Here is a 13,241-nt window from a genome sequence, read left to right on the forward strand (position 1 = left end):
ATTTGATCTTACTGTAGTATTAGGAGGTGGGGCCTTTGGTAAGTGGTTAGTATTAGATAAAGTTGTCAAAGTAGGGTCCTGCAATTGAATTCTGGTGGCTTTATAAGAAGAGGGAGGAAGACCAGATCTGAAACACAGAGACACTCTTGGATTCTTGCCATGTGATGCCTTTCCTCTTGGGATTCTGCAGTCAAGAACCCAGCAAGAACCTCAGCAGATGCAGCTCCTTGACCTTGAGCCAAGAGCTAAATAAATCTCTATTCTTTTAAATTATCCAGTCTGTGCTATTCCATTGTTAGAAACAAGAAAACAGACTGAAACACTTATGCTCTATGGAGAGCTACTTCTATGTTGATGGTCGGCAGTGACAGCAACTCCTGATGGTCAACCGCCGTGATCTACTGCTTTGCTAATAGGTTATTATTGGGTTAAGGACTGAGTACCAGTCATTGGGAAAAAATATCATTCTTATTTCCCTGTATCATCTCTGTGCTGTAGCATCATTCCTGTGGAAAGACATGAAGGCTTTGCACATTAACTACGTACAGTCCAGGCATCTGAAAATAGAACCAACCACCGACCAGTTCACGCTATACGTCACGGATGGGAAGCGACACTCCTCAGAGATGCCATTTTATGTTCTAATCAACCCCACAAATGATGAAGTTCCTGACTTTGTGGTGCACAATATTACTGTAAGAAGCATATCAGAGTTTTTCATTTTCCTTTTATCATTTTTTTACTTTAATTTTTTCTACTTTATTTACATTGGTCCTGGTGCACTTGTCACATTAAATTGGTGATGAGTGGCGAAGGCAGTATCCTATGTTATGTAATGCGATTTCCTATAAAACTATTAATCTAATAATAATGATGGTAATATTTGCTAAGAAATAGCAACTGTATGTACTTACTAAGTTGTTTACCCCAAGCTGTTTGTGTGTTTTATCCTCCTCACAATATGCTCTTAGGGTGGTGAAGAAATTATTGCCACTCCATAAGTGCATAAGCAGGTTAACTAAATAGCTCAAAGTCACAGAGCATGAACGTAAGTCATGTAGAAGATTTGGACCCAGGCAGTTCGAATCCATAGCATGGTCTCAAGCCTATGTTGCAATGGCGAGGACTCTCGATTCACAATAACAGGCCATCTTTTAATATATAACTATTTCTAAAGATATGTGAGATTAAAAATACAATTTGGACCATTCTTTTTATGCGGTTTGAAAAATGTTTTTAATAATAACATTTATTAGTTTTTAATAACATTCAGATATATTTGGCTAGATTTTAAAGTGTCTCAGGCCTGCAGATGGCGTAATAGTTACACTGCTGGACTCCCACATAGGTGACTACTGTTCAAGTCCTGGACCCGGTGGCTTGAAAACCATGTCAGACATGAGTGCATGCATTCCAAGACCGCAGGAGGAAAATGGAGGAGAAGGGATTGTGATATGGCCATCCCCCCTGGGGTATGATTTCTCCTGTCTGTCTTACTGTCTCTCTGTCTGTCTCTCACTGTCTCTGTGTCTCTCTCTCTCTCTCTCCAGTGAGCGCACGAGCTCTAAGGCATAAACTTCTTTTAAAAAATAATAGTATAAAATAAAAAATAAAGTGTTTCATACTATCACACCTCAGTTAAGCCTCTTGAATTTTAAAAGATAATAAAAGAAGAAATTACCCCCCGGGGTGATGGCCATGCAACAATCGCTTCTCCTCCATGTTCCTCTTGGGATTTTGAGCACTCATGCACACACACCTGGCATGAGTTTTGAAACCCTCTGGGTCTGGGATTCGAACTGCATTGGGCATGTGGAAGTCTAGCAACATAACCATTATGACATCTGCTGGTCCCACAAATAGGTATTTTAAAACCAATTTTTACCTTATTTTTCACTAAAAATAATCAAATTTGAAATACAATTTTTTTTTTCTTTTTGGAGAGGTTTTTGCTATAGGGCATGTGCGCTTGCCAGAAAGACAGAGAGAGACAGAGAGACAGGAAGACAGAAAGTGAGAAATCACACCCCAGGGGGGTTGGCCATGCCACAGTCCCTTCTTCTCCATTCTCCTCTCAGGATCTTGGGCACACATGCACACGTGCCTGGAGTGAGTTTAAGCCACTGGGTCCAGGACTCGAACCGCGGTTGACTACATGGGAGTCCAGCGACGTAGCCATTACGCTAACTGCTGGTCCCAAAATACAAAATTTTATTCAATTTTAGTTTTCTACCAAATCTTAATGGTGCATGAGAGTCACCTTAGCATGAAATTTAAGAGCCAGCTCCTGTCTTCCCTGTTCTGCTGGCATGTGAGTTTCTCTGGAGAGTCCTTCAATAATTAGGAGAGAGAAATTAATTGACAAATGATTCCTTCTGTACCTACCTCCATTGTTGTGTGTGTATCTGAAGTTGGGACTTGTGGAGCAATGAGGCCCCTGGGAGGTCATCCTTGCTCTTCGTAGGAAGTGATAGTGTTTTTTTACCTGTTTGTTCCCTGGAGAAGCTGTTGAGGGTAACAGAAGTGGAGCCCATGTGTGTTATCGGCAGACCCAATTTTTAGCTTCAAGTGACTTAAAAAAAAATTAGCTTTTTTTGTGAGAAGATGCATTTATTTCGTAGACAGCTGGCCTTCCATCAATTTGTGCTGCAGAGATTTGAGGTTTTTGTTATCATAATCCATTCCAAGTTTGTCTGCTTGTACGCATGTGTATATTGATCTGAGCTTTTTAGTGTCACAATCTCAAGAATCAATTCAATCTGCTTAAAAGAATTGCCCTTTTTTTCCCATAAAATTTCCCAGTAATCTTGTAAATGAATTTACCATTTTATCAATGAAAAACTTTGTCATACAGTGAGTGAGTCAGGGAAAAAAAGCTTCAGTCAAGCTCAATGAAGAATAGTTAAAATATATTTTTAAGTCTCACTATTAAAATTCTTAGAGAAAAGGGGCAAGTTGCCCCTATATAAATATTGATGATTTCATAAGTATATCATTATAAATTAAATTGTGATGTCACCTTAGTCCTTAGTACGTAAGGCTAGATAAAAGAAAATCAACCACATTGTATCTCCAATATTATTTGTGGTGTTTGATTCTCTTTCATACAATTTCGGTAAAAAGTGGTTGCAGGAGGGCTCCCTTCAAAGTCAGTAAGGGAGCCTGAAAGGAAAGGGGGTTTTCCCAAATCGAAGCCATATGTATCCTTCAAGGCTTAATCGCCTCCTCAGTTAGAAAGACATTCTGGTCTCATTTACCCTTTAAGGCTTTTTGCTAGTCAATATGTAGCAGTACCAAACATTTTTTCCTTGCATTATAATATTTTTAATTGTCAGAGGGCTTAACTCTCCAGAGAGAAAGAAGAGAAAGAACTCCAGTGGAGCATGGGAATGCTGCCATCCTTTTCCCTCCGTTTTTCCATCCTGTCAGGAGTTTGGACATGCGTGCACATGCACTCAGTATGTTTTTCAAGCCACTGGGGCTGGAACTTGAACCTTGGTTGGCCATTTGGGATCCACCTCCCTGCGTACTGGGCTTAAGCATTACGCTGCAGGGCCACCCAGTGCTATGGTTGTCAATAGTCAGGCTTTCAGTCTCACCTGACTTGGACTCCTGAGAGTATCTGTGTTCTCCACAGCTTATAGCACGGTGACATTGCAGATTACCAGTGTGCATGTGTGGAATTGATACACTCTTATTATTCAGATCTTGCTAGATTTTAAAACAGGAAACACAATAGTTTCTTTCTTCCTTCTATCCTCATCATGAGAAAGGAAAGATCAAGACAGCTAAGTACTGTATGGTCAAGTTCTAAATGACTAACTCCTACACAAAATGGTAAGCATTCAGCTCTCTTCAAGCCCACAGGATTATAAAGCCTGAAGTAGGAGAGTGAGAAGGGTGGTTCAGGAAGGTTGGAGGTGTAAGGACTGGGGAGACGTGAGGGACCCAGAATGAAAATGTTCACTGTTATGTATCCAAAAGCATCCTTCTCAATTGTTGATTGCCATGGGATGTAGAAATGTTTAGTACAATAACAAAACATAAAAACATCAAAGTGTGTGTAGTAGAGATTTGTGCTATTTCTAAGCAGTTAGAAACATCAGAATTATAGAAGAAATGAGGTCCAGAAGGCTAAAAGAACTGATTGGTATCTAAGAATGAAAGTTTAGATTGAGTGTTACAATCCTGTGATTTTCAGAAAGCATCATTTGGTTGCTTTTTCACCCAACCATTGACTTATAAACAATACATATTTTTTTAAACCATGTGTCCTTTCTTCCTTAATCGGAATGAATAAAGTGATTTTAAAACCTTCAGAAAAAATGTGAAGAAGACTGATTGATTTATTTTTCTTTTATTTTTAATTAAGCCAGCAATCTTTTTTTTTTTCTTGGAGAGGTTTTTGCTATAGGGCACATGCGCTCACCAGAAAGACAGAGAGAGACAGAGAGAGAAAGCAAAATCTCCCTGGGGGGATGGCCATGCCACAACCCCTTCTCCTCCGTTCTCCTGTCGCGATCTTGGGCACGCACACACACTTGTTGTGAGTTTAAACCACCAGGCCCAGGATTTGAACTGTGGTCGACTACATGGGAGTCCAGCGACATAGCCATTACGCTAACTGCTGGTCCCATAAGCCAGCAATCTTTTATTAGGACTCATGACAAGAAAGGACTTCAAAAGTCATGGAAGGTCTGATCCCATAGGACAGTGGTAAAGTCCTATGCATAGAGAGCCAGATTCCACATGGCAGATTGTGGTTCAAATCTGGGCCTCAGCAATTTGAACAACACACTGGGTATGTGTGTGCGTGGGAGGGGAAGTGAGGGGTGTGTGTGTGTGTGTGTATCCACTCATTGGAGGGTGCTCTCTCTCTCTCTCTCTTTATGGTAAGTGCATATATCCTCTGGCAATTAAAAATGTTTGTGGAAAAATGAAATTAAAATACTAGTTTATTTGGATGTAAAAAAACCTTCAAAATCCATGCATAATTTTTTTCATAAATGCATTTTTCTGTGAACTATTTGAAGACACCCCCCCCACATGTGCAAGTCTCATGGGAAATTTGAAATAGGATATCTTCAAATGGTTTCTTCTGAGCAGTTTGCCAAAAACAAGACAAGACATATTTTATTTCATGTGCAGCAGATTTTCTGACTTGTTCAGGTGTGTGAGGGTGGGATGAAGGAGCTGGATTCTTCCATCATCCATGCTGCTGACCTGGATACCCCCAAGGATTCCTTGCTGTTCAGGATCACCCATAGGCCCCGTCATGGCCTCCTCATCGCCGGGGTGTCAGGTGAAGACCTTCCTCAGAATAAGCAGCCCGCCAGTCCTGGACAGAAGCATGAGCTTGTGCACAACTTTTCTATGGAACTTCTTAAAACCGGTATATCATGTTCCACAACCTTTGTTGTGGTTGATTTAATAATTTACCCCATGTGCAGGTGTGAGTCTAAAAGAGTCAGACTTGTAAATGCAGAGAGTAGAATGGTGGCTACCAGAAAGTGAAGAAATGGGGAGAGGATGAGGGAGATGTTGGTCTATGGATATGAAATCTTAGTTAGAAAGGAGGAAAACGTTCAAGAGCTCTAGTGCAGATCATAGACTAGCACTAATAACAGTGTACTGTATACTCGGAAATAATGATGTGAAGAAATACATCTGTCAATTAGCTTAATGTCACCGTTTACAATATATGCATATATAAAAATATGTTATTTATAATTTTGTCTATTAAAAGACTTTTTTAAAAAGTAATTTAGCACAGAAAAGATCATAATAAGCCACAGAAACAGGGGCTGGAAAACTAGTGTTCGTCTACTTTATTTATTTACCTCTCCAGGGTTACCTCAGGGTCTAGATTAATATAGAACCTGAAGCCCTAGCTACATATAGTGGGAAATAAAAGGAAATAGCATGTTTTCTTTCACTTTTAGAGTATCACTCAAAATAATATTTGCAATTTTTGGTATTTCAACTTAAGCTTCTCATGTCATAATAGAAAAATTTCTTCAGAGATTTGTCTGCTAAAATTTCCTCTGCTGAAACAAATATAGAACCACACATAATAATGACTCATTATTCTCCAAGGAGGTAATTCACTTTTGAGGGAAATGACATATTGTAAAAGCAGCCTGCATTATTTAAATGATCCTTTTTTAAAAAATCTATTTTATCCCCCTTTTCATATGTAAAAGTGCTTTTAGAAATTTGAGAAAAGTGTGTAGTTCTAGAATAACTGCCTACTCCCATCCTCCTTGGTTCTGCATAGATTTTGTTCTTTCAACTTGGGAGGTCCTTTTCCCTCCGTTGGAGAGCTAGCCAAGACTGCCTTCAGAATGCAGCTCTCTTTTACCTTCTTCCAGGGAGTCCACCCAAACTCTCCAAACCATTCCTTCTCTGGACTTGTTTCATCTTAGTACTTTTTAACACTTTTACTACTGTCTTTCCTTTTCTTTTTCTTTTCTTTTTTTTTTTTTAAGTTTATTTCTTCCATGGGCATGAGAAACAGAGAGAGAAAGACGGACGCTGAGAAGCATCTCTAACAGGGTTTTGATGTTGTAATCCACTAGCAGCTTCAGTCAGCCTGGGCGCGGTGAGCTCAGTGCACTCAGGGAGGGTTCCCCTCAGGGACGTTCCCATGTGGATCCGCGCTGCTCTGCCATCAGCAACCCCTCTACTGTCTTTTTAGTACTTTTTTCCCCTAGAGTGTATACTCTCTCTGCCCCAAAGGCTGTTTTGCAATAGATGCACAATGTCATCTCATGTTAGAATTTGAAAAATCCATATACTTAGTTTTTGTTAATTACAAAGTGATAAATTCTAGAGCATAAATGGTAGGGCCAAATCAATAACCTCAAGTGCTAATAAAAGGACATATTGTTATAATTTGTTTTTCAAATTTAAGACAAAGGAAAAAGGAATATAAGTCAAATTTTACTATCAAGAGAGTATTTTTTTAAATAACAGTAGAGCCAGTAGGAGGCATAGAGGTTAAGGCACTGGACCCCACATGGCTAACTTCTCAGTTTGAGTCCTGGACCCAGTGGCTTGAGAAACACACCAGTTGTCTGTACCTATGTTTCCAAAGTCTCAAGAGGAAAGTGGAATAGAAGGGATTATGGGGAAATGATTTCTCTCTTTCTCTCTCTTTGTTGTGCATGCTCCCTATAACAAAAACAAAGCAAACAAACAAAAAATTACTTGTCATCAGAATAAATAATTATGATATACTCATTGTATAAAATTGGCATACTATGTGGTTATTTTGAGGAAAAAATAAAAATTGTTTATACATTTTCATTAATATTTAGGTGGCATTCTCAGATTAGATCGTTTTCACCTCTGTTTTATTTTTGATTAATTTATGGCTACATTTTTAAAAATCGTTAGTGTAGTTCCATAAGTATCTCCCCCACACAAACACACAAAACTTCTCTCATATTATGTAAGCTGTTTTTTTTCTTTCTTATTATAAAAATCTTTTTGCTTTTTAAATATTAATTGAAAACATAATTTTTAATAGCTAGTATGTTTTATTGTACAGACTCTTATTTTTAAACACCCAATATTTTAATATATTTTAAATTTTGATCCCTTTAGAATTTATTCTGGTGATTAGCTTTAGATAGGGTAATTACAATTTTTTATTAATTTTCTGATTTTAAGTAATGAACTTTCTCAGCTTTATTTAAGCACTCTGACCCCTTTGCTCTTATACAGTTTATTAAATAATGTAGCCTTCTCTCACTAATTTTTTTCTTTTTTTTAGAGACAGATTTTTTTTTTTTTTCTGTAGAGTACATGCACTTGTCAGAGAAACAGAGAGAGAGAAAGCAAGAATTCACTCCCCAGGGGTATGACCACACCACAATCCCTTCTCTTCCATTCTCCTCAGGATTTTGGGGAGGCACACACATGTGCCTGCCATGAGTTTTAAGCCACTGGGTCCAGGACTCAAACTGCAGTAAGCCATGTGGGAGTCCAGTGTCTCAACCACCACATAACCTGCTGGTCCCACCTTCACTGATTTTAAATAAGACCCTTATCAATACTAAATTATTTAAATAAAAATTTTTCTTTTTAAGGTTTTTGCCATAAGGCACATGTGCTTGTCAGATAGAGACAGTGAGAGGGAAAGTGAGAAATCACCCCGCAGGGATGGCCTGCCAAAGTCCCTTCTCCATACTCCTCTCAGGATTTTGGGCATGCATGCACATGTGTCCAGCATAATTTTTAAGCCGCCAGGTCCAGGTCTCTAACTGTGGTCAGCCATGTGGGAGTCCAGTGCCTTAGCCACCATGCTGCCTGCTGGCTCCTAAATAAAGAATCTTTAATGGGGTAAGGGGATGGCCTGTGTGTCCAATGTTCTGACAGGATGGAGACATGGAAGAGAAGGGATTGCTGTGTGATAATTCCCCATGCAGGGTGCTTCTTCTCTCTCCCTCTCCTTCTGTATGTCTGTCTCTCTCAGGCAAGCACACATGCTCTTTGGCAATTACAAATTGTTTTTAGGGGCTAGTGGGTGGCATAGTGGTTAAGGTGCTGGACTCCCACATAGCTGATCATGATTTGCGTCCTGGACCCAGCAGCTTGAAACTCATTCTGGACATGTGTGCATGTGTACCCAAAATCCCAAGAAGAGAATAGAGGAGAAGGGACTGTGGTGTGGCCATCCTTCCTGGGTGGGTGGGGGACATGATTTCTCACTTTCTCTCTCTGTCTCTCCAATGAGTGCATATGCCCTACTGCAAAAATCTCTCCAAAAAAAAAAAAATTGTTTTTAAAATAGGCTAAGAAGTCACTCTTTAACTTTATAAAACAAGTTTAATTTTACCCTACTACACTGATTAATGGACTCTTGCTAATAGCAATGCCTTGTCAATGAAAGCAGATCATTTGTGATGTGTCTTGGGATGGCCCCAATATTAAGGAAGACCTGCGTGTCTCTCTTGTTTCCTCCTTCCAGGAATGAGGTTGATGTATGTGCATGATGACTCGGAGAGCCTGGCCGATGACTTTACAATCCAGTTGTCGGATGGGAAACACAAGATACTTAGAACCATTTCAGTAGAGGTCACCCCCGTCAATGACGAGAAGCCAAAGCTGAGCAAGTAAGCTACCTGGGAAGAGATCCTTTCAGATTCCTACAAAATTCTGTAATGTCTGAAATATTAGGTACAAAAGTAAGGTGTGTCCCCCAAAGATAGAAGTCTGTGATGGTGCCCGTCTGTCACAACTTCCCCTTCTCCCTCAGGCACCTGGAGCCTTTGGCACAAATGTTAGTTAACGTGACCTTTCCGTAACAATTAGTCTTCTAATTCTTTGCTTTTCTTCTAAAAGTTCTAAATGGGGGGAAGCCAAAAGGATGACTGAACATCCAGTATGGAATGAATAGTCTATTAAATATCTAAATACGTGAGTACACACATACACACACACACGCCGACACACTCACATGCCTACACATATATAAACCAAATTGTCGCCAATATACAGATCCCGCTCATTTGTAATATTAACTAAAGAAAGTCCCCACATGAATTTGGGCAAGCTTTTAACTAAGAGTGGCCAAGGAAGTACTATCAGGCCCACTTCTCTTTCATCTTGGTAATGACTCCTTCGCTCATCAGTCCACTGGTACATCCCTTATGTATCAACACCTCCTGCCACCTCATGTCACAATGATTGCTTTTTAAAACTATTTAAAATTTTTTAAACTCCTATTAGGTGCACACATTTTTGTTTTTTAGAGAGATTTTTGCTATAGAGCATGTGTACTTGCTGGAGAGACAGAGAGAGACAGAGAGGAAGAAAGTAAGAAATCATCCCCCTGGGGAAATGGTTAATTGCAATCCCTCTCTTAGGATTTTGGGCATGCACGCACACGTGTCTGGCATGAGTCTCAAGACTCTGGGTCTGGCGGTCAGCCCTGTGGGAGTCCAGTGACATAACCTTTACTGTCTGCTGGTCTCAATTGCACACAATCTCAGCACCTTTTTTGTTAGTGCTCCGAGTTAGATCATAGGGTAGAGAATCTTCATCATTGTATTTCTAAAGTTCCAGTCATTTCTTTTATAATTGGCAGCTGCACTGAACCGCGTGGAGTGTGCAGAACTACGTGGAACTGTGGGAGGCCCTGCTCTTCCCTAGTGCTGGGTGTGCAGTGTCTGGCTCTCAGTCCCTCTTTGATGACTTCACTTCATTATTCAATGGGGCAGTAGTGGAAGCCATCAGATGTGTAGTCTGCGTTTTTATCAGAAAATGAACAATTCCTTGAAAGTGTATGAGCCCCCAAAGTGTCCTCCACTCTGCAGAAAAGGGGGCCTCAGACAAGTCCCTTCCTTACCCTGCTAGCTGTCCTGTTGTCCCCTTATGGACTATGAGCAAGGTCCTTAAAACTCAGCATGGCAAACACAGAAAATGGTTTTGGGGGGTCACAAATCAGACATGAGTGGACTAATAGTATTTACTAGAAATGTCTATTCACTTATTCCCTAGATGGAATATCAAGTTGATATAGCCATTATTTGTAAATATAAAAATATGAGTGATATTGAAGTACTATAAAACCTCCTTTCTGATGACTTTATTTAAAAGGGAAGGAGAGGGATAAAAACTGGTGTTTATTGAGTACTTATTATTTGAAAGATACTGTCTCCAATTTTTCACATATATTAGGTTGTCAAGAAAGTCATGATGTACTTTTCTGTTTTTTTTTTCCTATCTTTTTTTTTTTTTTTAAGAGAGATTTTTACTATAGGATATATGTGCTCACTGGAGACACAGAGAAGGGCAGAGAGATAGAAAGCGAGAAATCACACCCCGGGGGGTGGGGGGTGGCCACACTTCAATCCCTTCCTTTCCATTCTCCTCTTGGTATTTGGCACACACACACACACACACACACACACATACCCGGTGTGAGTTTCAAGCCTCCGGGTCAGGGATTTGAACCACAGTTGGCCATGTGGGAGCCCATTATGCCATCTTCTGGTCCCTTTATTTTTCTGTTTTTCTATGCAGAAATGTGCCATGACTTTCTCCACAACTCAATATTTCATTAGATTCTCACCCAAATTGTGGAAAATAGAGATGATGTTCACGAAGAAAACCTGAGAGCAGAGAGGTAAAGTAGCTCACACAGGCACTCATTCGACTCTGTCTAAAGTCACATTCTCGCAACTACACCTCCTCAAATATAATAGCTACATTTACAAAATTGCCAAATCTCCTTCAGAATCCCTTTTTCCCCCTTCCTCTTTCCTTGTCTCCTACGAAAAGGAAGAGCTATTCCTCCTTCCTCCTTTCCTTGTGTCCTTGGGTGTAACTCCTCTTGCCTCCTCCAAGAGTGTGCTCTGTTCTTTTTGTCCTCCTGTGTCTTCAACCTCTCCCTTTTCATTCTCCTGCTAACAAGCACTGGGATATAGTCGTCAGTTCAGGGAGCAAATTCCGGCCCCCAATCGTCTTAGTGCGGCCACTGGTCACCTACTGCTTAGCCTGTCAACCTCTCTGAAAGTGAGGACAATCGTAGTGCCCTCTTCATAGGGATAGACAAGAATTGAAAGAATCCAGATGTGTAAGAGGGTGTGAAGACTGCCTAGGACCTAGTAACTGCTCCTGTTTGTTATCATAACTCTAAGCAGGCATTCTTATTCTAAAAATGCCACGACGGCCCACTCCCTCATTGTTTTCGCTGCCAAACTCTTTGCAAGAGTAGCCTCTGCCTGCTTCTTTCATCTCTGCCCACTACCTTCAACTTCTCCCCCTTTGCTAAGGCTGCTCACCAAGTCTATCGGCTCTTTGTATCTTCCTGGACCCTGTTAGAGCACTCGGCACCATTTCTTTGATAGTTCTTTTAGATGCTGTAGTAAACACTTTCGATCCCTTGTGTCACAGCCCACATTCCACCTCAGATTCTAGTTCTGGTTATGGTGGAGCACACTGTGCACGCCACACCACCAGGGTCTCTACCCAGGTGCCCGCATATATGGCTCTACTTTTCTGCCTCCGGGACTTCTCCGAAGCATGTCTAGGCAATTAGAGAGGACATTTTGGGTACAGCCCTCGCCTTGGGAACGAGTGGATATGATGAACATCCCAGCTTTCCATCCTTCAAGAGCACAGTTTGAGTCACATTCTGCATGTTTCTTTAAAAGATATTTAGCCAGATAGAGCCCCAGTTGCTCACAGCAGTAAAAATACTCTTTGTAGGGGCTGGCCCCATAGCACAGTGGTTAAGGGCTGTGCATTGGGAATCAGACCCCACATGGCCGACTGTGGTTCAAGTTCTGGCTCTTGCAACTTGAAAAACATGCTAGGCATGTGTATGTATGTGCCCCTGAATAGTGACAGGTAGAGCAGCAGCACACAGCAGTGCTGTCCATGGCAGGAGCCACACATTGCAGTGTGACCATGCCCCACTGAGCGATGCTTGCTTTGCTTGTTCTTCCTTTCTTTCTTCCTTCCTTCCTTCCTTCCTTCCTTCCTTCCTTCCTTCCTTCCTTCCTTCCTTTCTTTCTTTCTTTCTTTCTTTCTTTCTTTCTTTCTTTCTTTCTTTCTTTCTTTCTTTCTTTCTTTCTTTCTTTCTTTTCCCTTTCTTCCCTTTCTTCCCCTTCTTTCTCTTTCTCTCTCTTTTTCTCTTTCTCTTCCTCTCTCTCTCTCTCTGATGGGCACATATGTACTCTGGAAATTAAAAAAACAAAGCACCTTTTTTTACTTTTTGCTCCTTTCTTTCTCATTTGCTTCTCCTGCTTCTTAGATCACTTCCTGAAGAAGTTACCTGCACCACAGTCCTTGTCCCGAGTCCCTTTACGGTAATCAGACTATGACACACTTCCTTCTTCCTTGGCTTCTCTGACATTTAATTCAGACACTTTTTCCTACCAAACTCTACCTTCCCGATCATATTGACTTCCCATTTTGATTAATCTGTGTCTATTATTGGCACCCCTAATTTCCATAACCCCTCAACCGACTATCATTAGCTTTCTAGAATACCAGAGTTAGCATTCTCCAGTGAGGAGGAGGAGGAGGGCAAAAGTCACCTCTACTGCCAGGGAAAATGTCAGTCCTGAGTAGGTAAAAAAACTCACTGAGTAATTTCGGGGGCTACAGAATTACCTGAACACACCAAACTCTGCATGGCATATTGTAAAGGGTACTGGAATACCTGTGGATAAAACATTTCATCTCTCTGCCTCTTTTTTAGAGAGGTTTTTTTTTTTTTTCCCTGC

At 40.7% G+C, this 13,241-nt stretch overlaps 1 protein-coding gene across 1 annotated transcript in view; it reads left to right on the forward strand.

The window, feature by feature from the left end:
- The window catches only part of FREM1 (FRAS1 related extracellular matrix 1), a 182,673-nt gene that overhangs the window by 95,751 nt on the left and 73,681 nt on the right, over positions 1 to 13,241 (forward strand). The window contains exons 20-22 of the mRNA XM_006163834.1: positions 499 to 695; positions 5,170 to 5,392; positions 8,975 to 9,119. Coding sequence (XP_006163896.1) covers positions 499 to 695; positions 5,170 to 5,392; positions 8,975 to 9,119 — 565 coding nt within the window. The remainder of the gene's footprint in view (positions 1 to 498; positions 696 to 5,169; positions 5,393 to 8,974; positions 9,120 to 13,241) is intronic.

Source organism: Tupaia chinensis, unplaced genomic scaffold (genome assembly GCF_000334495.1).
Source record: "Tupaia chinensis unplaced genomic scaffold, TupChi_1.0 Scaffold143247_2, whole genome shotgun sequence".
NCBI classification, from domain to species: Eukaryota; Metazoa; Chordata; class Mammalia; order Scandentia; family Tupaiidae; genus Tupaia; species Tupaia belangeri.